General features: G+C 42.9%; 6 protein-coding genes across 7 annotated transcripts; 2 read left to right on the forward strand and 4 right to left on the reverse strand.

Annotated features, from left to right (window-relative positions):
• Positions 1 to 1138: 1138 nt before the first annotated feature.
• Positions 1139 to 6319, reverse strand: Cbl (E3 ubiquitin-protein ligase CBL). The gene is made up of 7 exons (XM_017254482.3): positions 5490 to 6319; positions 4973 to 5380; positions 4584 to 4708; positions 4390 to 4511; positions 4197 to 4328; positions 1458 to 2474; positions 1139 to 1395 (listed from the first exon to the last, which is right to left on the reverse strand). The coding sequence occupies exons 1-7, from the start codon at positions 6023 to 6025 to the stop codon at positions 1162 to 1164; spliced, it is 2574 nt and encodes an 857-aa protein (XP_017109971.2). The 5' UTR covers positions 6026 to 6319; the 3' UTR covers positions 1139 to 1161.
• Positions 6320 to 8621: 2302 nt separating this feature from the next.
• LOC108134235 (agrin) lies at positions 8622 to 15390 on the forward strand. Of its 2 annotated transcripts, none has more exons than XM_017254466.3 (5): positions 8622 to 9404; positions 9490 to 9878; positions 13505 to 14525; positions 14585 to 14782; positions 14841 to 15390. In XM_017254466.3, exons 2-5 carry the CDS (start codon positions 9674 to 9676, stop codon positions 15382 to 15384), a joined length of 1968 nt encoding a protein of 655 aa, XP_017109955.1. In that variant the 5' UTR covers positions 8622 to 9404; positions 9490 to 9673; the 3' UTR covers positions 15385 to 15390. The 2 variants fall into 2 exon arrangements, with proteins under 2 accessions (XP_017109955.1, XP_070135559.1); XM_070279458.1 differs by having other exon boundaries at positions 8622 to 9151.
• A 52-nt stretch (positions 15391 to 15442) lies between these two features.
• Exo70 (exocyst complex component 7) lies at positions 15443 to 19280 on the reverse strand. The gene is made up of 8 exons (XM_017254464.3): positions 19123 to 19280; positions 18894 to 19059; positions 18320 to 18831; positions 17061 to 17125; positions 16271 to 17001; positions 15887 to 16209; positions 15697 to 15830; positions 15443 to 15637 (listed from the first exon to the last, which is right to left on the reverse strand). The coding sequence occupies exons 1-8, from the start codon at positions 19168 to 19170 to the stop codon at positions 15535 to 15537; spliced, it is 2082 nt and encodes a 693-aa protein (XP_017109953.1). The 5' UTR covers positions 19171 to 19280; the 3' UTR covers positions 15443 to 15534.
• Positions 17191 to 18105, reverse strand: mtrm (matrimony). Its single transcript, XM_017254470.3, has one exon. It carries the CDS (start codon positions 18020 to 18022, stop codon positions 17408 to 17410), a length of 615 nt encoding a protein of 204 aa, XP_017109959.2. The 5' UTR covers positions 18023 to 18105; the 3' UTR covers positions 17191 to 17407.
• Positions 19281 to 19294: 14 nt separating the features above from the next.
• On the forward strand, positions 19295 to 23541 carry Oseg1 (intraflagellar transport protein Oseg1). Its single transcript, XM_017254463.3, has 11 exons — positions 19295 to 19478; positions 19547 to 19777; positions 19830 to 21284; positions 21350 to 21832; positions 21888 to 22162; positions 22220 to 22367; positions 22426 to 22626; positions 22683 to 22803; positions 22865 to 23021; positions 23075 to 23352; positions 23409 to 23541. Exons 1-11 carry the CDS (start codon positions 19414 to 19416, stop codon positions 23502 to 23504), a joined length of 3510 nt encoding a protein of 1169 aa, XP_017109952.2. The 5' UTR covers positions 19295 to 19413; the 3' UTR covers positions 23505 to 23541.
• LOC108134236 (NADPH-dependent diflavin oxidoreductase 1) lies at positions 23517 to 25409 on the reverse strand. The gene has a single exon (XM_017254468.3). It carries the CDS (start codon positions 25333 to 25335, stop codon positions 23587 to 23589), a length of 1749 nt encoding a protein of 582 aa, XP_017109957.2. The 5' UTR covers positions 25336 to 25409; the 3' UTR covers positions 23517 to 23586.
• Between the last annotated feature and the right edge of the window lie 114 nt (positions 25410 to 25523).

Raw genomic sequence — 25523 nt, forward strand, 5'->3', positions numbered from 1 at the left:
TTGATTCAATTCATTTTCGACTTATAATTATTATTTCAAAAACTTTCGAGCTTTGTATAAAAAATCGAGGTAAACTTGATAGTGCATCGGATTGGTTGGGTGTGTCCTTTATTTGCTTATCATTGGTGTTACGGGAGAAACTCAGGGTTGTGTTTTTTTTTGTTTTTTTGGAGGCTGCTAGCCCCGAAGGCATATCCATTTATGGCTGTGTTTGATTCTGATATCCTAAGATGATGCACCAATTCAATTTGATCACTTGATACAATTTAATATTCGGGATCACTACTTATAGATGGATCGGGTCTAGATAGCCACATCTGACCATGTCTTTTTATTTTTTTTTTGCTTTTTTTTAGAATACTATACGAGAAAGAGAGAAAATTTTAAGATTTTTTTTTGTTCTGTGTTTTGGGGTGGGCAAGTTTTTCTTTCCAGAACTGCGTATATACGAGTTACAATTTCATAAATGTTTTCTTTTTTTTTGTCTCTTAATAGGAAGAAGTTAGATAGTCTTAATATAAGTGTACATAGCTATATTTGATATCCAAGAGGTGTGCATCATTATTTAGTTTTTTTTTATAATAACTTTTTGAACTGGGGAAAGTTGAATTCCTTGTGCTGGCTACGCCAAGTGGGGACTTCTTAAGGGTTTAAATTATTTTTTATTTTTTTTTAAATTTATCGTAACTTAGCGTAACTATGGGGCAGGTGAGTCTGTGTATGTATGGTGCTCCTTAAGCGAAGAATATTTACCATGAATTAAATTGCAAATTTTATTTGTTTTTTTTTTTTTTAATAATTGCAATCGAAACACTCCAACTCAAAAATTAAAACAAAAAACTAAACGGCCATATCACTAAACTACTAACATTTTATCCTTACTTTGAACTTTTTAACAAAAATACTTTACGAGTTTTAAGAAGAACAATAAATACTTAATGAACTAAACTCTAATCTTTCTTTAATACAAATATTTTTTTTAATTTAATAGGCCTGACAATCGATTACTATATTGGTTTAATTCATAAAAATAAATCTAATCTAATTTTCGTATTAATCATAGGTAATATTGGAGTTGGAGGTGCTCGACTACTGGTAATTTTTGTCATGAGGATTATGATCTACTGTCCATCTCAATGATTCGCCAGCCGGCAGAGCACCTTATGCGCTGTTCTTGGAGACAAACTCGCGCAGGATGTCGCCGGCCATTTCGATGTTGTTCCGCGATATTCCCAGTGCGGTGATCGCATTCTCCTTGGAGTAGCCCGCGTTCATCAGCCGGGCTATGTACTCCAAGTTGATGTTCTCGTAGGGCACGGTGCCGCAGTCTTTTTGGTTGATCGTCACATTCGCGTAGAGTAGCGGTTGGTGGTGTTGCTGGGAAGGGTTACCCGCCTGGAAGGGATACATATTTCCAAATTATTTATTTTAAAGGATAATTATGGATTGTTACTCACAGCTGTCGCCGTAGTGGTCGCTGTGGTGGGCGCTTGGGTGACCTTCGAGGGGGGATTGGCCTTTTTTCCGTTGGCCATTCCACTGCTGGTGGTGCACAGCTGGGTGTAGTGGGATGAGCCGGAATCCTGCCGGGTCAAGGTCACTCCGCGTGCCTCCAACGGGCGCGTATCGATTACCCCGCTGATAGTTTCCGCTGGTCCCACCTCAACTATGTCCTCATCCAACAGAGAAAGCACAGGGGATGTGGTGCTCGTGGCTATGCGCTGCTGTCGCATCAGGTCTTCGGCCAGGGTATCCACACTGGGTGATACATGGGGTGGTATTGGTGGCGCCGTAGTTTGGGGTGGAACATTGTCCAAGCTGCACTGGATGTTATCGATGCTCTTGCTGCTAGTTGGCGGCGGGGGAGCGGTGGCCTTGCTGGGCGTTTCACCGCCAGGAGAGGATTTCCTGGGAGGCAAAGGAGGAGCCACAACGGCACCCACTGCAGAAGATCCACCGTTCGACTCCTGGAGGTTCTGCAATATGGCGTACGAACTGGAGCTAGAGGCATTGTCGCTGGAGCTGCTGCTGGTGGAGTTCTGTGTCATCTTCTGGCCATATGTGGAGTTGGCCACACAAGATCCAATCAGCGGAGCACTCATCCGGTTGGTGGTCTTCTGACTAGCACTGGCTCCGTTGCTCAAAACAGCCGATGCTGGCGGTGCCGAGGGCTGGGGCTGATTCTGGGAGGAGGAGGAGGAGGAGGAAGAGGAGATGGCCGGTGATCCAGCCGCGGCTGAGGAAGAACTGGAGGAGGAGGCGGTGGCAACGGAGGCGGAGGAGTTGCTAAGCAGGCTGAGGGTGGGCGTACCGCCCGCATAGAGATCGTTCTGCACCGCCATCAGACTGGGCGTGGTGCTGCGACGCCCCAGCCTGGGAGATGTGTGAGGACTATGCTTCTCGGCCGACGCCGCCGTCGAGGACGTGCTCAGTGCGTGCAGCGATGAGGTGGCTATGTTGAAGTCGCCCATATCCTAAATATATCCAGATAGAAAATAAGATTAAAGGATTCCACGCAAGTTCAGTTGAAAAATAGGAAGTTGATGGATCTTTTTTGATTAAATGTATGTTTTGTAAAACATATTTTGAAACTCCTCTCGCATAATTCCAACTGAACTTTGAACTTTCCAACTGAAAGGGGCCTTGCGCCGATCAAATAGCATGCCGCTGGCTGAAGGAAATCAAGACATGCACATCAAAGAACAGAATATCTAAAAAATCATAAGTCTGTAGGTTGGAAAACAGCTAAATAAATAGGAACAAATAAACAATTCAAACCAATATTTAAATATTCATATTATGCATATATTTTGTTTCTTTTTTTTTGTTGTTGTGGTGTTGTGTTTTTTTTTTAGCCGTAAACTTATTAAGGAAATCAAAAACTAAATGCTAAGATGTATAAAAATTGCATTAGATGTATTATATAAATAACCATTATCGTATATATTAATGCGATCTGCTTTTTAGTGTTAAGTTAACGAAATGAGCCGAAATATGAGTACGATATCAAAATTTCTTTGCTAATACTTTTCGTTTTTTTTTTTGTTTTTTAAGCAACAACGAGCTCTCTAAATTCTGGCCTAGACTTGTGACACAGGAAATTAAAATTTCATTTACAAATAATCACTAACTAACTAAATTATCGTTCGGTTCGAGGCCTACCATCTGGTTTAGCCTATTTCTATGCTTTTTTTTTATATTTTGTTAATAATAAATTACAGTCTTAGGGCAGCGCGGGGCTGCTTACAAATAAAATTGAATTGATGGGGAGAAATAAACGCACGCTACTACAAACTAAATGTATCTTTGGAAATATTAAACAATAAACTCTAAAATGAAAATAATCGTACAACGGGGTAAAATGAAATCCGAGAAATACTTCGAGGTGGTACTGGGGGGGTGGTGTGGTACGACGGGAAGACGCTAATGCAGATAATTAAGATCAAAGTAGAGAGGAGAATACAAAATAATACAGTAGAGAGTGGGGTGGGGTGATTACAATTATAAATTACATAGTGCCTATGTACAAAAGTGCAAAACGATTTGAATGATTCATAAACGAACGAACGGATGAGGCGTGATCGATAAACAGACAGATAGATAGATAGATAGATAGATAGATAGAAAGGAGAGCGTGAGAGAGGAGGAACAAACAACTGAACGAACGCACACAAACCAATATCCAGCCGAGAGGAAAACATGAATGAAGCGAGATAACAAACGCTGGCTGATGGGCCACTTCCGCTCAAAGAATTTAAACTACGTTATGCATTGGTGTGCACAGAAAAAAAAATACCTCAGCCAAGATTAAATTAATTTAATCTCTTAATATCCAGAGCTTGTAGTTTTTTTCTGTGTATAAGAAAGTGCTGCATGGATTATGGTCGAGTGTGTGTGTGTGTGTGTTAGTTTTATGAGTTTGGCTAATAATTTAAATATGTTACAGCTAAAAAACAAAAATTAAACTCGAAACTGCATCTGCAAACTGCAGGCTAAACATTAAACTTATATAAACAATAGCAGTTGTAAAATCTAAATTATATAATGTATATATATATATATAGGCATATATAATAATGTATATATATGTATAAACGAACCAAAAGTAATCATAAGAGTAATATGTATATAAATAGCAGCTCAGGCGGCAGCGGAGCAGGCGGATCAGGCTGATCAGGCTGTGAACAAAACTATACCTCTGTGTCATCATCGTCCTGCTGCTGCTGTCGCCCATTGGTGACATTCCGGTTGTGTTGCTTGCGCGGATCGAAGGCATCCACAATTATTTGTTCCGTGCCCTTGATCTCGGCGCGACAGAAGGGACAGCCCTACAAAAAAATACACAAGAGTTTAATACAAGAATTAAATAGAATTCTATATAATACGCACTTGTCCCTCGGAGTCCACCTGCCAGGAGGTGAGGCAAGGCGTGCACAACAAATGACCGCAAGGCTCAATACGGATATCCTTGTCGTTCTCCGCACAGATTTTGCACAGCTGAAAGGTGCTGCCTGTAATCCATAAAATAATTGGTTTGAGATATATATTATATAATTATAAAGCAATATTGATAAGAAACTCACCCATTTCACAGTATAGTTCGTATTGCTCTTGTGTTACAGTTATATGGTCCTCAGTAGGACTGTGAACAGCTGACGATAGATCCGGATTAATGGCTTGGCCATCTGGATACAAGTAGAAGCCCTCCCTAAGAAGAGTATAAATATTTGATATACTATTTGTTGCAGTTCTTATCTGGGTAGTCAAGGGAATTCTTATCAAATTAAAATTTTCAAGGAATTTAAAGGCCATTTGAAATTATATCTAATGCAAATTTTTAACGTTTATCTTATCGAATCGTAGTTCTTCTAAGAAATAACAATTATTCAAACAAACAGGGTTCACGATATTAATAATAAATAGAAATATTCCTTAGAAATATAATTCATGGAAATATTCTATGAACTCTTACCGATGACCATCGAGTAGGGCTTGGCATAGCGATTTATTTTGTGGGATTGTCTGCAGGATCTCCCCCTCTGCTGTGACATAGCCGATGGCCCACTGGCCGAGTCGTGTGCAGGATAGCCGGAAGACGTAGCTGCCAGCCTTGAGTATGTAGCGCTGGAGGCGCGCCTTCACCTCGTCGTAAGTGAGAAAGGCCACATAGCCCGGATGGGTTACGGCAAGGATCTGCCAGTTTCGCAATAGCGTCACCCAGGGCTGGAAGAGTCGTGTGAAAACATCGAATTCGAAGTTTGAGATAAAATCGTTGCAGGTCAGGTCGATAGTGGTCTTCAATGCCATAGCCTCCAAGCCAGACGATATGGGGTGAACTTTGTTTAATTCCTGACGAAAGATTTTCCAGGGAACCAGAGTGCTGCAAGTAAATATTTGTTTATAAGTAAACGCTTTATAGATGCAGCACTTATAGAGAATTCTGCCATGACTACTCTACTAGTTTTGGATCATTTTCCACTTCGACTCACCTGTTACCAAAGTTACTCTTCCAGAAGTCTGCCGCGTCCGCCTTTGTAATCCGAAACTGATCGCCTGCAAACACTCCATTCGGGAATATGGCCTTCAGTTCACTGAGCATGTGCGAGAAGACCAGGCTGAGCTTGGTGAGGTTCCTCCGATAGTGTGAGTTCTCGTCAAACATTTTCTCCTTGCCCTCTTTGAACAATTTGATGGCCTGCTTGCATTTCCGCATCAGATTATTGATGAACACGTTAAAGTGCTCGTTGGCATGGAGCAAGTGCATCTGGTCCTCGTTCTTGGAGTAGATCAACCTCAACCGCTGATACGTATCCGGCAGAATGTCCAGGATGAAGGGGGGACTGTTCTTGAGGTTCATCTTCGGTTGTTGGCACAACTTGACCACCTTGTCCATCAGCTTCCACGTCTTCTCGAGGGTCTTCTTATCGGTGGACAAGCGCTGGGAGACACAGGCCTCCGAGATGGCTCCGTGCAGCTTGGAAAACAGCGACGGGAAAATCTTTTGCTGCGTTCCTCTCGTCGCCATCTTTTCTGCTCTGCCGCTGCTCTGCCTGCCCCTCTGCTGCTATTCTGCTTCCTCTCTGCCTCTGCCCCTGTGTTGTTGGTGGCTCTCGTATTTGGTTTTCCACTCTGTTTCACTACATTTAATCCTTGCAATGAGCGGATCCTTGGCCGTGTCCTTAACGTGCTAGCATTGGTAGCTATATGCAACACACGGTTTCCCCAATTTAAGACTTTTTTTATGGCCCACACAATATTTTCGACTTTTTCATTGAGTGGTAGTGTGGCTGCAACTGCACATTCAAGAAATACCAAATTGGCGACGTCGAAGTAATTTAAAAATACCAAAACCAAAATACTAATAAGTATTTGCCACATTTTCCAACACTGAACATTGGGATCCCTTATTTGTGGGGCCAGATAAATGATTGATTTTCAAATTTGAAAGCTTTTTATTTCATTTACGAAAAAGGAATAAGGCATTCAAAATGTAAATAGGGATTTGGCCCCCCCAAGAATCCAAGCATTTTATTGTTGCTATTTCAAAACTATAATTTTGGAAATGTACAATTTAAAATTTAAAAAAATCAGTCGAAAGTCCGTTATAAAAGGACTCATTTTAAAGAAAGAAACAATTTATCTTTTTTATTTTTATTATTTTTGCTTGTCTTTAACTACTATCGTTATATTTTTAATTATAATTAAGCTTTGTTGTGTTCCCATTTTTTAACATTTAAGTTGATATTTTTTAACATAACTATAAACTTGTGTAACAAAATTTCAATCAAATTTTTAAAGCTTGTTAGTCATTTTCATTGTCATTAAAAAATGTGCGCAATTGAGGTGAGAATATAAATCTGCACTTGCCGTATAATTTCCGCCGTTTATCGTTCGATCCACAGCATCACATTTATATAATACTCGCACTGGTTTCATTGCCAGCATGTGATTAGATGAAAAGAAAACCCGCACGACTGGCAGAACAGGTGCGTGGAAGTTGGAAGTTGGCTCTTGCCTTCTATCGTTTATTATGGCCATCTTTTCACACACGGTTGTTTTGGTTTTTTTGTGTGATTTTTTTTTTGTTTTTTTAATATGCACTGCCACTGCAATCGCAATTTTCACTTTCCATTTTTATTGGCAACCGCAGGCGAGCGCGGCATCAAATATTTGGCCAGAAAAGAAATTGCACGGCTGCCAAAAGGTTTTTACGTCTCCGGCCTGGCTTTCTTTTAATTAAATTTCGGTTTTCAGTCCCCAGTTTTTAGTTATTTTTTATGCATTATTTTTTTTTTTTTTCGTTTTATTTTTGTTTTCGGATCTGCAAGTTGTCGTGTTTCGGGTATTAGTTCTGGGCGATGGCGCTTAAAGCCAAGTCATGGCTGTCATATGCAGTTTGGCTCTCTCTGATCTGCCCAAAAAGCTAACTGTAAACATTCACTTACTGACCTCTTTTTTTGTCCGGACCCAGCTTCCACCTCCACTCAATTTTCTTTAATGCACGCGACTCTGCCGCCAATGATCAGCTCCACCAGTACAGTGGTACTTTTCCAATAATACAAAAAAAGAAAAAAGCTGTACAAATTTGTAACCACTCAAGCACATGTGATTTACGGTTTGTCATTACGGGAATTACAATGGGATACCTTCTAGGAATATTTAAAAATAAAAAATGGTAAAGACACCGCAAAACAGTGGGATGGTTTAAAGAAAAACTTAGTGTTAGAAATCGTATATTTTAAGCTTTTTTAAAAACTAAAGTGTTTTTGAACACTTTTAGAGGGTGCATGGAAATATACCGTTCTTAAACTTTTAAAAGTAGGCACCTAAAATTGTAATAGGATTATGATCATAATCTTTCCGGGAATTATTCTTAATTTTGTAAAATAATATACTTGTATTACCATATTAAGCCACGGTTCGTGAGAGTAAGCCGTGTTTATAGGTGTCTGTGTGTGACCCTTATTCGCAACAGTCGCTGAGGCGTAAAATTTATGGCTTTAAAGTCTACAAGTCTATAAACACAGCTTCCAGGCTGCACTTTCTACTGCAACTGCAACTGCCAATGGAACCACTGAATCGTGGATCGTGTCCATTGGAGATGGAGAGGCACGGATGCATCGTGTGTGTTGTTTGTGTGTTATAATTTCAAATGCGGCTCGCCTTTTTGGTTGCATTTTGCTGCCACTTTTGGCAAATTAAATTTGTACGCAAAACCGATTAGGCCAGCCGACATGACCAAGTTGTTATTTTAAATACCGACAACTCCATTTAATCAATATGCCCAGGAAAATGGAAAGGCACTCAGAAAATTCATAAACTATTGACATTGTTTAGAAGTGGAAAATCTTAACGGAAATAATATCTAAAAACTCTAATTTTTGGAAACATAATGGATTCTAAAATATTTTTTAAATAAACCTTATACTTTTTAAATTCTTTAAAACCTATTTCCTTGCTTCTAAAAACTTTGGAAGTATAAGAAAACCTTTAATGTTGCAAGTTTTTCCAAGTGCAGCAGCAACAACAATTGCTTTGAGAGCGCAGCCTGGGCTTCGGATGCTCTGCGCTGCCGGCGTCGACTGCGCTGCCTTTCACTCATATAAATTCGTTGGCATTGCAAATTCGGTGCCATTCGTCGGCACATTGTCAAACCTTTCTCTTCGCAGTAGCAATTGGAGCTTAGCCTTGTGTTTTTTGATATTCTGATTTTTGTTCAAAAGTCTGAGGAGAAAGAAGCAGAGCAGCAGCTGAAGCTGAAGCTGAAGCAGTCGCAGTCGCAATCGCAGTCGGTGTGGACAATAATAAAAGGCTATAATTTTATGAATGTACATTGTACAAATCGGATGTGTGTCGGTCTGTGAGTGGTTGTGTGAGTAGTGTGTGTGTTCATTCATTGAAAAAGCGAGGCAACAACAATAAATAAAAAATGCAATCGCCAGCGTCTCAGCCGCAGTAGGCGACGACTGAGGCAGCAACATCAGTAGCAGCAGCAGTAGCAGCAGCAGCAGCATCCACAAAAGAGATCATTTCATATGCGAATCGAAACTCGAAGAGCGCGCATCAAATAACGAACTAAATCGAAAAAAAAGTAAAAAAAAAAGGAAAGAACCTCAAAAAGAATTCTTCGAATAAAAGGCGATTCTTTACGGTAATTGAAATAAAATTAAAGGCGGTGCAAAAAAAAAAAAGAAGTAAAAAACACAGGCGATAAAAAAGAAATTATGCTCCATTGTGCGATCGTGTGAGAGCGAGAGGTCAAGTGCCCAAGGGAGCTGTTTGTAGGAAGAACTGGAGAGGAGCCACCGCTAGACAAACGAATGAACTCATAAAAGGGCTCTAAAAAGACAGCCAAGAGTCAGCAGATGACCGCAAGACTACCGTTAATTCGAACAGCTTCTGCGGTAATGCGACTATTTATGCTCTAAACTGAACTGAACTGAACTGAAAGAAAAAAAAAAACTTTCTTCCGATTCGTCGTGTATCTAGTGAACTTGACTCTATCTTCGTCACTTTGCTACTATTTCAATTGTTAACGAGCGAAAGCGCCGCAGTCACGCACAAAAGCAGCAACAGCAGCAGCGGCAGAAGCAGAAGCAACAACAGCAGCAGCCAGATCAGCAGCATCACCACTAGCAACAGCAACAGCAGGAAAGTGCAGCCGACAGTGAAAATGTACCAGTCCCAGCCCCAAAGCTATCGGTCCCAGCCCCCGGCTAATGCCCAAAGCAGCAGCCCCAGCCCCAGCCCCAGCCACCGACAGACTCTAAGCCAGGCCAAGATCAAGACCCACAGCCGCAGTCTCAGCCTCCAGAGCAAGCGCCAGCTGTTTGGCGCTTTGCTGGCCATTTTCATGTTGGCGGCGTCAACCACTTGTGGTAAGTCATAGTTGCAGACTGCACCGCTAGAAATCCTACCTAATAGACCAGAATATCTAAATATTATAAAGATTATATATATATGTATATAAGGTTATCTGCGAAAAAAAGTAAAAGCAAAACTTAAACCTTGGCTAATGGAAAGTTTTTAGGTTAGACAACAAAGATCTTTAGGAAATAGATAACTATTGTATCTTTAACACAAAGTATAAAAGATACAAGATATGATTTCCTACTTAAAAACTGAATAATATTATAGAGTTTTTTAGGTTAGATTACAAATTAAAGATATAAGACTTAAGGGAAATAGATAACGGCTAAAGATAGATAGGACACAGGCTATTTCTTCCTATTTCTCTTAAAACCTAAAAAACTTAATTAAAATAAGTCTTAGAAAAAGGTTTTTAGGATGAAATACAAAGTTAAGATCTATAATTTTAAGAAAATAGATAAAAGAAATAAGAAATTTCACTCAAAAAACCTCCCAAAGGTGCTTTAGTCCTATATAGGTTATAAAACTATAAGACTAAGATTAAACTATACTATTTACAAGTTACATCTTCTCTTAAAACCTAAAAATTCTAATCAAAATAAGTATTATGAAAAGGTTTTTAGGTTGAAATACAAAGTTAAGATGTATAATTTTAAGTAAATAGATAAAAGAAACAAGGGTATAATAAGAAATTTCACTCAAAAAACCTCCTAAAGGTCCTACAGACCTATATATGTAGATTATGATCTAAGATATCTAAGACTAAGATAAAAAGATACAATTTAAAAGTTACATCTTCCTTGAAACTTCCTATATAATTCCTATATACTCTACAAACTTAAAAACTCATAAGGCATAATCTATTCAATGACTCCTTAGAAAAGTGTAAATACCAAATTTCACACTTCAGGGAAAATGGAAATTCTCAAGTGAAAATTCTCAGTCGAGGCCGGAGCTTAAAGGAAAGTTGTGGACACAGTAGATCGTGAGTGAGTCTCAATTACCCCTCAATTTCTCTGGGTGTTGAAACGGAGAAGGTGAATCGGGGTCCGGATCTTAGACCTACAGCTGTGCGGTGGTAGAAAGGCCGTCTTGGAGCCGGAGCGGCTATTAATTTCTAAGGTACTTCTCCGAACAAAGTGAATGTAAACTGGCACACACGATACGACTGCTATGAGAGGCCCACAAACCTCAGGTCCCCCTTCTGGCTCCACCATCATACATACTGCTGGAAACTTCACTCCCCGACGCACAACATGCTCGTAAATATTTTCGTGCACAATTTGTCCAACATTCAAATAAATTCATTAAAAGCATGCCCTGAGTGAGCAGGGAGGGCAGATCCAGAAGCCAGATGGGGATAGTTCATGGGGAAATCAAACTGACCGCAGCACAGTGGAAACTAGTTCTAAAGTACACAGCAAGAAATAGAATGCTATAAGCCCTTTTCTATATATCTATCCCAATTATAGTCAACCGATAATGGTTTTTTTTTGTGTAAAGCTTGGGTAGCTCGTTTAGAGTTGACCCGGAGCGAAATGATTTGTTTTAGTTGTAAGAGCGATCATTTGGTTAATTGATAACAGCACTTCATCAGGGACTGATGGGTGAAAGATCAATTAGAGAGGACCCCTGTCGATGCAGTGATCTCACATCACATCACATATTTAATGGCTTCAATCACTGGCGCCGTGATTCATCTTTGGGCTTGGCCAGTCGGTCGGTCGGTCGGCTCTCCATAATACTGGGCCAAACTGGAGCTAACCGGGGCGGAGTGACCACAATGCACACACACATCATGCACAGGCTTATCCATCCATCCAACCATCCGCCCCTTCCAAAGCCAATGCCAGAGTCCCTGCCCAGAAATGCAGTGCGTTGGTTGAGAGATTTTTCCACTTTTGAAAATTATACGGTGGCTGCTTTTATTTTTCTCTCGCCTTTTTTTTTATGCAATTGATGGCATCCGATAGGCAGGAGCCTGGCAGCAATTCACTAGAGGCCAGGAAAATGCGGATACACTGAGGGGAATTTTTAAAGACCTGTGTATTTCAGCCATAGTTTTAAAAAGAAAATTTATCCTGTTAAAGCTTTCCATTTTTTAAACTCTATTTTCTTTGTGTGTAGGTGAGAGTGGGTGGGGTGGGCGAGGTCGCATAGTTGCAGTGCTGAATGTGATGAGATACGTTGCGGTCTCGGCTTCTGCCCCCAACTCTGTCCAGTCCGTCGGATCGTTTACATGTGCATTAATTCCTAACGCCGCTTAATTTTCTCCAGCCATCCCAGCAGCTTCAATCCATTAAGCTGAGAATGCGTCTGGCTGGGATGTTGAAATTTCCAGCTTTATGGCTCTGGCTCTGGCTCTGGCTATGGCTATGGCTATGGCTATGGCTCTGACTCTGGCATCAGCAAATTGGAATAATGAACGTGGGTTCAATTATCGCAGCCAAACAATCGTGGCAGCCTCAAAGAGCGCTAATAGATTTTCTACTGTATTGTGTGGTGTGAGTGCTTCCTCCGGAGGCGTCTCTCAGCATCGCTTTCTTTGCAAACAAATCCAAACAAAATAAAACAACAACAAATGAACTTAACTAAGCCAGTGGAGCCACAACATCCAACATCCATATCCGACCAAAAAAGACAACAGACAAAGATTCGGTGCCGGAGGCAATTAGTGTGGAAATTTCACTTGCAGTTTTTAGCACAGATTAAGCTTACGATTTCTGGCTGGGATTAGCATGAACAATTATAGATGGAGGTCGTTGATAGCCAGTCTCACACAATCTAATACTTGTGCCATATACTCGTATAAATGGCATTGTCTCTTACTTGGAATCGAGATATAAAGACGGGTAACATTTTCCGTTACCGTTACCGACTCTTTGAACCTTATAAACTCCCAAATTATTCAAGTTAATGGCTAGTTACTTGAGTCGGTCATGCGATCGCTCCAGAAGGTAGAAGGTGGAAGGTGAAGGAGGAGTAGTCTAGGCGGGAGGAGGTGGACCCAAACAGTGGGTCACAACTGCGCAAAATGCCCAACGGACGGAAGCTAATCTGGCATTTGTATGCCCAGAGACGACTCTTCCGCATGCCGCCATGGAAAATGCCAAGGGAAAGTTGATGATAGCGGGTTCGAAACCAATAATACCCTGGGAAAAAGCTATAGATAGATTTTAATTATTAAAAGTAGGAGAATATGGATGTTAAATCTATACAAATTTAACTCTTTTTGTCTAACAATGTCTTTGGTTTCTGAGAATCTTAGTATCTTTAAACTTAATTCAAAAATGTAAATTATTTGCCCTATATTTTACAATCTATGATTACTATAAGGGCCTTCTGGTTTTTCAAATATGACTTGGCACTATTTTATTATTCATTAAATAATGAGAAGAAACAATAAAATAAAATAATGCAAATCATTGTAGTGTAAGTTTCTCTGAAGAATTGAAAACTCAACTCTATAGTCTCTTGTAATTAGCCAATAAAATAAAACAAGTTAGTAAGCTTAACTGGTTTTTTTTTTAGAGTTTCTGTACTGTTTAAAGATTTTATGATATTTCACAACTAGTTTGTAATCTTAAGAAGAAGTACCTCGTATTACATGTCCAAAAACCTAATGTCTTTGCAGGCGCCGTTACAGACTCGCCCATCAAGATCATTCGACTGCCGGCGCAGGCGCCCGTGATTCGCTACCGGAGTGCCGACGCTGCTCCGGATTCGCTGCTCATCAATTACCGCCAGGATGCCCAGCCGGAGCTGTCCTCCACTCTGATGCAGGCTCCCGGAGCTGCGGCAGCCGCTCTGGAGTCCCTGCTGCGAGAGGAGACGGAGCAACAGCAGGCTCAGATGGGTCGCCGAAATCGGGCCAGTAGCTCCACCACCGGGAACTGCCCACGATCCTGTCCACCGAGCATCACTGTAGGAGCAGAGCCTGTTTGCGGTAGCGATGGCCTCATCTACGCCAATCTCTGCGAGCTGCGCAAGAAGACCTGCTCTCGCAGCGGAGTCTCCCTGATTAAGGATGTGCGCGATGGTTGTGAACGATCGAAGGGCTCCGATTGCAAGCATAGATGCAGCACGGAGAAGGATCCGGTATGTGGCACAGACGGACGCACCTATCTCAACCGCTGTATGCTAAGGGTCCAGTCCTGTCGGGTCGGACTGGCTGCCGTGAAACTGTCGCACGTGGGACCCTGCAGCAACACGAGTGCTGTCCGAGAGTCCTGTCCCGTGGACTGCAACAGTGCCCCGAAAGATGGTCCTATCTGTGCTTCGGATGGAAATGTCTACAACTCCACGTGCGAGATGAAGCTGCATACCTGTGGGCAGGGTGTGGTGAAGACCAGTCGGAAGCACTGCCAGTCGACTAGGATGTGCCGAGAGTCCTGCTGGCGGGTGGCTAGACCCACCTGCGGTTCCGATGGCAGGCTGTACGCTAGTCCCTGCAAGATGCGCTCCTCCAACTGTGGCAAGCACGTCTTCGAGGTTCCACTGTCTTTCTGTATGCCCCAGGAACGGCATGGAAGCGCTGCCGACGCCTGTCCAACTGAATGCCCCAAAGCTGAGGCAGATGCTCCTTCCCAATACATCTGTGGCAGCGATGGAAATATTTACTCCTCGCTCTGTGAGCTCAAAATGCTGAATTGCGGGTGAGCTAAGGATAAGAGCACCTTGGAGTCGAACTCCCTATATTATAACCTATTTTCAGACCCCAAAGGAAGTCGATCCAGAAGATGAGCATGGACAAGTGCAAGAACCGCCTAAGTCGATGCAAGCAGCTCCCTCCCTGCAAGGACTTCAATAACCTCTTTGGCTCCATTTTCAGTTCCAAGAGAAACGACAAGCTATGTGGCACGGATGCCAAGACCTACAACAACGAGTGTGAGCTGGCGCATGCCACATGTCTGTAAGTTCCATTCTAAACCCATATCCCTACAATATATAAACCATTATATACCCTCCAGTCGAGGCGTGAATCTGGCCCACATCGGCCCCTGCACGGATCTGAACTCCCCCACCAAGGACTGCGGAGATGCCTGCACTCGAGCCGACTTGGAGCAGCAACCTGTTTGCGGATCGGATGGCAACACGTTCGCCTCGATGTGCGAATTCAAGCGACGAACCTGCAATCTTCGAGTGGTTCCCGTCTCTCTGAAAAACTGCGCCCTGACCGCCGACTGTGAATCGGATTGCGATGCCCAGCCGCCGAATTTCGTGTGTGGATCGGATAACAACCTGTACAAATCCGAATGCCACATGCGAAAGGAGAACTGTGGCAAGCATGTGTTCGTTGTGCCACTGAAACGCTGCCTGGCCGCTTTCCAGCTGAAGGGATGTGCCCGCATCTGTCCCAGGGAATTCGAGCCCGTGTGCGGCAGTGATAACAAAACCTATTTGAATGACTGCTTCCTGGAGATCGAGAACTGCAGAGCCAACCAGACGGTGAACATTAACTATTACGGCGCCTGTGGACGCCCCGAGGCACCATCGACTAATTTCCTTTACTAAGGAGTGAGCTTGTGGCGCCCACATTTCACTTGGCATTTAATATTTTTAGGCTATAGTCTTGTATTGTATTTTTTTAAAAGCGATATTTATTGAGTTTGAATTAAAGCCCCCCCAACGAACTTAAAAGGAATGCACTTGTACCCAGGCCATCTAGGCAGAGTCATCGAAAAGCTTGCTTAGCATAGCATTAATCTCGTGGGGTCGATACTTGACGTACTTATCGGGATTCTTGCTGAACTGGACACTAGAATATCTGGAAAGAAATATGGGTTTCATAGATATTCTAGGAAGGATATCCATATACTCCCTTACATTTCATAGAACCTATTGTACTTTGGCAATATGTGTTCTGCATTATCACGTTTGATGCCTTCGCGAAGGATGACATCGGGTATGGAGATGCCCCTTTGGATTTTGCAGGCCTCCTCGAAGTCTTTGTTAAAGTTCTGTAAAGGGATAAGTTTCAACATGGAGAAATTAAGGAGTTTCTAAGCTAACGCACCGAAAATCTCTCTTTAAGGACACTGCGATCTTTATCCTTGACCTTTCCAGCCACTGGTTTGGGTAACTCATCCAAAGAATAGATTCCAAGAAGCATTTTAGACCATGTCTTTTGATAGCTGGCTTTCAGCTCACGGATCATTTCCAGATAGCTATGCTCGCACTCCGGCTCCGCCAAGGTGACCAAGTCTATTAGGTTCGATCGTTGGAGTGACTTTAATATGTAGTGGATGTTGTTCAGGCGGAATAGATGCTTTGTGGCCTGGTCGTTGTACTGCTCGCACTTGTTCATGATCGAAAGATTCAGCTCCGCCAAGGCTTTTTCTGTTAAAAATAGAAGAGCGTTTAAAAATCTTCCTCAAACCAAGACTCCCTTAAGACTCACTTATATAGATAGCTAGCAGAGCCTTATTACGTTCCTCGGCAGGTAATGCCTTCTTCATCAGAATGGTATCCAGTTGCGTGGAATACAACACATCCTGCGTTAGAATTGATCCAATAACATCAAAGTGCTCATAGAGATGCTCAATGAACCAAATGGTATTTGATGTTAGTTCATGAACGGTAGCATCCTTGGGTACGTTACTTTGGCCAACAATGTTTGTGCTCGACTCTCCCTTGACAACATCCAGAAAATGCTCCAAGGCCTTGGCGCCCGTGTGCTGGAGCTTATTCAATACCTTGGTAAGTTGCTCCCTTTGTGCTGGATCATAGGTACGTTCGATGTCCGGCTGCAGAAGTATCACCCGCTTCAGTGCCGAGAATATACCCAACGCCGAGGTCCACTCCTTGCGGGAAATGCAGCGCAGAACACGTTGTGTGATGGCCTCCGCATCCTTGACCACCAGCTCGATGGCATTGGATGCCAGTTTGGCGAATACTTCGTTATGTTTGGACTGTGGTATAATATCGTGCATGATGGCTCTCTCCCAGTTGAGCAGTCTTTGGAGTCCCAAGAGCATTACCAGGTACTTGTCCAGCTCCTGATCCCCATCCAGCAGATCTTCTGAAGTCAGATGATCGCTATGTGAAGAGGCCTTTTTAATGGAGAACCCAGTGGACTGTTCGATAGTCTGTGTGGCGCGTAGATATAATTTATTGGCCTTCTTTTCGAAGCTGAAAATTATAAAATATTTTATTTAGCTATTTTAGTTGAGTTTTGAAAGTTTTCTTACATTTGCTGGAGGCGGGCAGAGGTGTTCTTTTTGGGTTCGGGTTGGCGTCCACTGTGGCGAGGTCGCTGCAAGAACACAATTATATTTTTTTAAAACTTTTCAACATAATTTCAGCTAAATAAATTCAAGATTTTTGTATATAGTTTTCTAAAATTTTATTAAACTGAGTTACAATAAATAAGATGCGGACCACTCTTTCCATAAACATTAAATATTTAAATACAAATCTGTTACTGACACCAGGTCATTTACAATTTTGTTCACATAAGCATTTAGAGAGTACTCTCTTCACATAAAACACAATTTAAAATCCTAGTTAAGCCTACGAATCCAGCGATGGCGTCTTCCTACATAGCGTTGATGACATCTAAAATGCGATTACAATCATCATCGGTGCGCATTCCTATGTTCATCAGATCCGAACGTTCCAAGGAGGCAAGGTTGACCAGATTGATGTCGGCCTGTTCAAATTTATCCACGTAGTTCTCCATGCCCATGTGGACGAGCAGTTCCTCCACATTGGCAGCATGATTCACCACGTATGAGTGGTTGGATGACATAACGGAGCGACGACGGGACTCCACGACCAGGGAAGTCTCCACATTCGAGTCATCCGAGCAGGTATCATCCGTACTGCTGCTGCTCTTCGGCTCCTTTTCGGCGGTTATCTCCTCGTGCGATTTTGGCAAAAGAAATACCGGTGGCTTGAGCTCCCAGCGTGGACTTTTTTGTGGTTGGTTTGTTGTTGGCTTCTTGAAGTACATGGGGGAAGCCGGACTCTTCTTGGCCTTCATACTTTCAATCGGTGACAGATTTGGCGAACGAAAATCGCCATAAATCGGCGTTGAACAGCGCACATTGGTGGTGTTCACTTTCAGGGTATTCCACCGCCGTTCCTTCAGAGTTGGTGTTCGATTGAAGGTGAAGTTTGATTTATTAGTCGGTGTACGGTACTCCTCCATTTTATGGCACAATTATTACTCGATTTATGAAACTGAAAGCGATGCGTTCTAGGCAAACTCACGCTGATAAATGGCGGGCACAAAAGATGACCGTCATACCGATGCACCTGAAGCTTTTTCGCCACAATGCCGTTATCCGTAGAGCTCAGAGATGGGTCACGAGACAGTAAACTTAGGAAACTATCTGCACAGTCGGTAGGATGCCTTTGCAACTCTACCAGTCTTAACGATTATTTTTTTAAGGTCCACACCCATTTATATAAATATTTTCCTAATTATTATCATCCAAAAACTCACCAATGCTTCATGCCCCCAACTGTTGCTCTTCTGATGGTCCTTTAGAAGCTGCAAAGATCGGAGAACCACATCGCCCCGTTCCGTAGCATAGATGTGAGTATATTCCCTCAGATTCTGCTCCAACCAGTGCGAAATTGTATACAGTTCCTCTCTGGTGGTTTGGGACAGCTGCCGGAAGGAGGTGTACTCATCGCTTGAGTCATCCTCTATGTAGATTAGATCCAGTAGCTCCACAGGCTTCAATGGAGCGCTGTGCTTCTTCAGTAGCATGCTGTAGTGCTGGTTGAGACCCTCGCATCCGGTATTGAAAAGGCTCGTCACGTTCTCCAGCTCAACGCTCTGGGAGTTATTGTGTAGGAAGTAGTCCATGGCAGCTCGTAGTTTCGCCAGTGCATCCAGGAACACTGAAATGTTTCCTTCAATAGGTCCTTGATGGATTAACTGACACACCTCCTGGGAGACATCGTAGTGGGATAGCACACTTTCCAGGCAATTCAGAGTGGCCTCCAGATCTGCAAAAAAAAAAAAGAGGCGGTGACACACCAGAGCCAGAGTGCCTGGTGTTTCCACATACTTTGCTGCCTTTTCTGAAGTTGCTCCGTCTCCTGGTAGACGGGTAATATAGTCTGCTCGAGATTACCCAGCCGTTTTTCGAATACGGTGAGAATACTGGACATTTGGGTAGACAGATCATGGTATTTATCCACTCGGTCTTTTAGCAGAGCCAAATTGGTGGTTTCCTTAGGAAGTTATAAGAATAACGACATTAATTGGCAAAACTAAGACATGCCAACTGTTCTCACCTTTTCCAACTTGTTGTGCGCCTGCAATGAACTGTCCAGGTTGTTCATTTTTAGCGTTTTTTTTTATTAAATTCGTTAAAAACTTTCTTTGTTTTTATTAAAAAATGTACCAAAACAAAGTATCGATAATTAAATCGAATACTATTATCAATCGAATAGCTAAGGGTGTTTTGCAACACTAGCCTGTGGTTCTTAAATAAAATTGCTATGGTAACTGAAAATAAACAACAAACCGCTTATTAGTATTTCCACCGAACTATGCAGCTGCTGTAAAATTAAAAAGCCACAAAGATGCGTGGCGTTTTAAAGTGGCTGGAACGCATCGAGTTTCCCAATAGCAAGGAGAACGAGATCACGTAAATAAATCCCTAGAAAAACAACCACCTGTTGCTCCTAAACTGTAAGCGAAAAACCCCTTTTCCAGCGTCCACAATGTTTGCTATGCACCCGATGGCAGCCAGTTGGTGGTTGCAGCGGGGGACCGCCTACTCATCTACGATCCCAACGATGGATCCCTCCTGAATACTCTAAAGGCGCATAAGGATACGGTGAACTGTGTAGCCTACTCCCGGGATGGCAAGCGATTTGCCAGCGGAGCCTCTGACAAGATGGTCATCGTGTGGTCTCCACAGCTGGAAGGACTGCTGAAATATTCGTAAGTATTCTTATTTAATTTCAAAAACAAAGATAAAACTTTCAACTTTCAGACATGGCGACTCCATCCAGTGCATGAGCTTCAATCCTGTGTCGCACCACCTGGCCTCCTGTTCCTTGTCCGACTTTGCTTTCTGGTCGGCCGATCAGAAAGCTGTGCAAAAGTACAAGATATCCGCTAGGGTTAATGGCTGCTCGTGGACCAACGATGGCCAGTACCTGATCCTAGGTCTGGCCAATGGAACGATTTCCATTCGAAACAAGCTCGGAGAGGAGAAGGGTCGCATCGATAGACCTGGTGGACCCAACAGTAACGTTTTCAGTGTCCAATGCTGTCCGGCCAATGGACCAGGGTGCGTGGATACCATCGGTGTGGTAGACTGGAGTCAGACGCTGTCTTTTCACACTCTGAGTGGTCAGATGATTGGCAAGGAGAGGGCGCTAGGATTCGATCCATTGTGCCTGCAATATTTTCCCAGCGGCGAGTTCTGTGTGGTTGGAGGATGCACTGGAGGTCTACACTTTTTTACAAAAGAGGGTATTCGCCTTGGAACCTTGGGCGATACCTTTGATACCTGGATCTGGACTGTGGCCTTGCATCCCAATGGACAGTCCTATACAATAGGTTGTCAGGATGGCACTCTAGCCTGTTTCAACATCGCGTCCAGTACAGTGCATGCTCTATACCGGGAAAGGTATGCCTTTCGGGAAAACATGTGCGATGTGATCATCCAGCACTTGATTTCCGGTCAGAAGGTCAGGATTAAATGCCGCGATTTGGTCCAAAAGATAGCCATCTATCGCAACCGACTGGCTGTCCAATTACCGGAGCGCGTGGTCTTGTACGAGCTGAGTTCTGGCGAAGATCAGCCAATGCATTACAAAGTTCGCGAGAAGATTCAGCAAAAGTTCGACTGCAGTCTGTTGGTGGTGTGTGGCCGCCACATAGTCCTCTGCCAGGAAAAACGACTCCAATGCTTGGATTTCTCCGGCATCCTACAACGCGAGTGGATGATGGATTCGTTTATTCGTTACATTAAAGTGACTGGAGGACCCGTTGGGAGAGAAGGCCTTATGGTGGGCCTAAAAAATGGGCAGGTGTTCCGAATATTTCTCAACAACTCCTTGCCCTTGCTGATCACCACGGCCGTGTCTGCAGTTCGGTGCCTGGACATTAATTCAAAGAGGAGTAAGATTGCGGTAGTGGACGATGTAGGCCGCTTGGTAGTGCGGGACATAATCAATGACACAATCTTATACCAAGACACTGGTGTAAACAGTGTTACCTGGAACACCCACTTAGATTCCATGCTCTGCTATACTCATACTACTGGAGGATTGAGTGTTCGGGTGGGGAATCTTCCGCCCCGGGCTCCACAAAATATGCATGGAGTTGTGGTGGGTCTTTGTGGAGCAACTGCTTTCTGCCTGCGGGGAAACATAATGCATAATACCCCACTGGCACTTGGCTCGACCATGTGGCAGTTTATCGAAGCGGGATTATTTGAGTAAGTTTATAAATTTAAAAAAATAATCCTCTATTTTATTAATGAAGTAAAAAATAATTTTCCAGGGAAGCTTACCAAGTAGCCTGTTTGGGTGTGACCACTAGCGACTGGGAGGGATTGGCTCAATCAGCTCTGGAGGCTCTCCACATCAACATAGCTCGCGATGCCTATGTCAAGGTTAGGAACCTCCCATGGCTCAAGCTGATTGGTGAGCTGCGAGATCAGCAACAGCGTTCGGCTGTTCCCAAGGAGGTGCTTTTGGCGGAAAACTGTGCTTTTGCGGGAAAGTTTAAAGAGGCCGCCCGGCTTTTCCTAAAGTGCGGCCAATCTTCTCGAGCTCTAGAGATGTACACGGATCTGCGAATGTTCGATTTAGCCCAGGAATTTATTAAAGATGGAACGGCCCAGGAGAAGAAGGAACTAGTGCGAAAACGGGCAGAGTGGGCGTATTCTGTTAAGGAGCCACGTGCTGCTGCCGAGTTGCTGCTTTCCGCTGGAGAAAACCAGAAGGCCATCGATATTGTGGCAGAGCAAGGATGGGCCGACGTGTGAGTTATACCTCTAATTATTTTATAACAAAAAATAAAATACTTCCTTTTAAAGGCTTTACGATATTGGTCGTCGTTTGAGCCTTACTGATAGGGAGGCCCTGGAGTCAGTTGCACAGAATCTCAGAACCCTCAAGGCCTTGCCCCTGGCAGCCGAGATTTTTAAGAAGCTGGGCGATGAAGATCAAGTGGTTCAGCTGCACGTAGAGGTTAGGGACTGGCCAGAAGCTTTTCGACTGGCGGAATCCTTGCCAGAACTGCTACCAACAGTGCACTATCAACATGGACAATGGTTGGCAGAGATGGATAAGTTTATAGAAGCACATCAGGGTTAGCATATCTATATAACAGACAAATATATATAATAATTATGGTATCTCTCCTCAGCTTACTTAAAGGCTGGACGCACTAAGGAGGCCAATCGTCTGCTGAAGCAATTGAGCAACACGGCCATTGTGGAAGAACGATACTTGGATGCCAGCTACTTTTACTGGCTTCTGGCAAAGCAGTGCCTGGATATTTACCATGCCAAGGAGTAAGTCTACCTTTTCAAACTAACATGTATTTTTTATATAAAATTGTTTTATTTCCAGCGAACAAAATCCGATTGATCATCACCTGACCGAGTACAAAAATCATTTACGCATTGCCAAGGTCTATTATGCCTACAGTGTTATATATTCTTATATGAAGGAACCATTCACCACCCATTCCCCGGTCAGCTTGTTTAATGTGAGCCGTTTTATACTCAACGAAGTGGAACAGAAGGGTGTTCCCAAGGGTGTGAGCATGTTGTAAGTTAAAAAATCTAAAAGGAATCCATTTTTACTAAACTATACCTTTCCCTTAGCTCTGTTCTATTTACTTTGGCGAAGCAGGCAAAGTTTCTGCAGGCCAATAAATTGTGCCTGTTGATCAACAAAAGATTGCAATCCTTGAAACCTCCAGCTGGAGTGCAAGAGCAAATAGATGTGAGTTATAATTAAGATATCCTCAATGAATGGTCATAACTTGTATAAATTTATTTTTCAGCTCAATTTCTTGAATAGCAAGGCCTGTAAAAGCGGCTTTAACGATCCCGAGGAGCTTCTACCGCTCTGCTACAAATGCTCCAATTATAGCCAGCACATGAATAACAACTGCTGTCCAACCTGCAGACAGGACTATATTTTTTCATTCGTTTCGTTTGGTTAGTAAAAAAATCTCAAAAAATAAACCCTTATTAGTTAATTTTCCTTTTAGAAATCCTACCCTTAGTACAATTTTATCCTGAGGTGGATATTTCGGATGCCGAAGCGGAACGTCTGCTCTTGGCACCCGCCAAGCATGCAGAGGATTCCGATCCCTTTAACGAGGATGTGGCCAGTGCCTTACCATTGAGTTTAGATCGTAATGGGTTGCGGGCCATCGATCCCAATCATGTGCTCATCCTCAAGAGGCAGGGAAAGAATGTGCGAAATATTTATTATCGCAATATATTGCCTGATCTGCAAGTGACCTATTGTCCTAGTTGCCTTCTGGTGAGTTTTTCTTTAAAAAAATAAATGTTTTCTTTACTAAAACGACTAAATTTTAGCTATTTTATGCGGAAGACTTTGAGCTACAGGTACTTCAGAAAGGATACTGTCCTTTCTGCCACACATCCTCGGAAAAGCTACTAGAAGACTTCTGAAATGGCCTTAGCTTCTGTTTAAAAATATAATTTCCGTCCACAAACTGTACAAATAGGAACTTAAAAGAAAATAAAGTACATTCTAAGCCCAGGTCTCTTCTTGATAGCGTCTTTGCTTAATCATCGTATCCACGTAGTCCGCATCGCCATCGAGGACCTCGATGAAAGCTTCTCTAACAGATTTTGGCATGTTGTTGGAATTTCCGGCCACGTAAATAAATGCGTTCAAGTCTCTTATTAAGGGCTTCAGGTGTTGGCCATTTTTGGTGATTAAATGTTGCACGTATACTTTGTTCTCCTCATCTCTAGAGAAAGCAAAATGAGCCTCTACTTGCTTGGTCTTGGTCCAAGCATCAAAATCTTCTTCGAAATGAAAATCAGCAGCTTTATTTCGGCATCCAAAGAATACTACGAGGGGACCAATGGTAGCACCTGAAGATTGGGCTTTCAGTCTGTTCTGGATAATGCTACGGAATGGGGCGATTCCGGTGCCAGGACCTATCATAATAAGCGGAGTATTCAGGTCCTTTGGCCAGGTCATTGTTCCTTTCTTAATCACACCATGTATTTCTGTTCCAGGCTCTAGACTTTTCAACCAATTGGAGCAAAGTCCGAGGCGCGGAGTGTGCATTATAGTCTTGTAGTTAACCACAGCCACCAGTAAGTCCAAGGTAGCTTCCGAAGCATCCGAGGCTATAGAGAAGCTACGAGGCTGGATAAGGGGCATCATTTCAAAGAGCTGGTCTACGGTCAAGTGTGCGGTGGCATGCCGGAAGTCTTGAAGAACTTCTAGAAGATTTCTGCGCGGCCTATTGACGTAAGCCACTAGATCGTCAATCCCCTCTCCGGAACAGAATTCTTCCAGCTTCTCCTTCTCCATTTCATCGGCACAATTTTGTCCGAGAACTTCCAAGAATCTTTGCCGCGGCTTAGCACTGAGATCCCAAATATATTTGGCTGCTTGGTGAAGACTCAAGGGCATGGAGTAGGCTTTCGGAAGAGGCATATCCAGGTTGGCACTACAGACTTCCACGATGGTATCCTCATTAAAATCCAGTTTATGTTCGCGGATAAGGTCAAAGAATGATTTGACAGCTTCATCGCTGTTTTGTGGCTGCACATCAATAACATCTCCTGGCTCCCAATTGATTTCCTGTGCCTGGGATGCCAACTTCAAGAAACGAACATCCTGAAAGTGGTTTTCAGCTGTGGTCCTCTGAATATCCTTTAACTTAAAAGTATGTGAAGTTTGTTTTTGGTTCCAAAGTAGATTTTTAGGATCAGAAATTGCAGAACCCTCTGGCAATTGCTTTACTTTCCATTTCGTTATCGTAGGATGACTTCCGTTGAGTTTTTCCTCATCCAAACCCAAATTAGTTTTCAGAACCGTCCAAAGATCCTTTGTCCAGGGGAGGGAAACACCCAAGTGGCCGTAATCGTGTTGATCGTCGCACAAGCCCACGGGACAGAGAGATGTGGCTCCCAGATTTTGAAGTCTTTTACTTAATTTCTTGGCAGCATAGTTGAACTTTGGGTAGCTCGAGTCTCCTAGACCCAAACAAGCAAATCGCATTCCCTGTAGGGATTGGGCGGGCAAGCTGCGTTTCAATAGGAACCGCCAAGCCAGCTTCATATTGTCTGGCTCCACTCCGTCTCCAGTGGTGGCCACCACAAAGACCACGAGGCGCTCCTCGATGAGTTTCTGCATGTCGTAGTCCTCGAAGGGGAGTACAGGCCCCTGGAACCCCAGTAAGTGAGACTCCCTCCATATCTGTTCGGCCACGTCCTGGGCAGTTCCGGTTTGACTACCATAGAGAACCAAAAGCCGCATATTTTGGAATTTTGAAATCTGTATTAAAATTTACTGACGAAATTATTGATAACAGGCTGTTAACTAACATTTACATAAGTTATCGATAGCCGGCTCGATAATTCACAGTTTCAACTGATTTAATTAAAAAATAAACAAAATATATACAATATACTTTTTTTTTTAAAAAAGAAACTACTGATAATAAT

The sequence above is a fragment of the Drosophila bipectinata genome, chromosome 3L, assembly GCF_030179905.1.
Source record: "Drosophila bipectinata strain 14024-0381.07 chromosome 3L, DbipHiC1v2, whole genome shotgun sequence".
NCBI classification, from domain to species: domain Eukaryota; kingdom Metazoa; phylum Arthropoda; class Insecta; order Diptera; family Drosophilidae; genus Drosophila; species Drosophila bipectinata.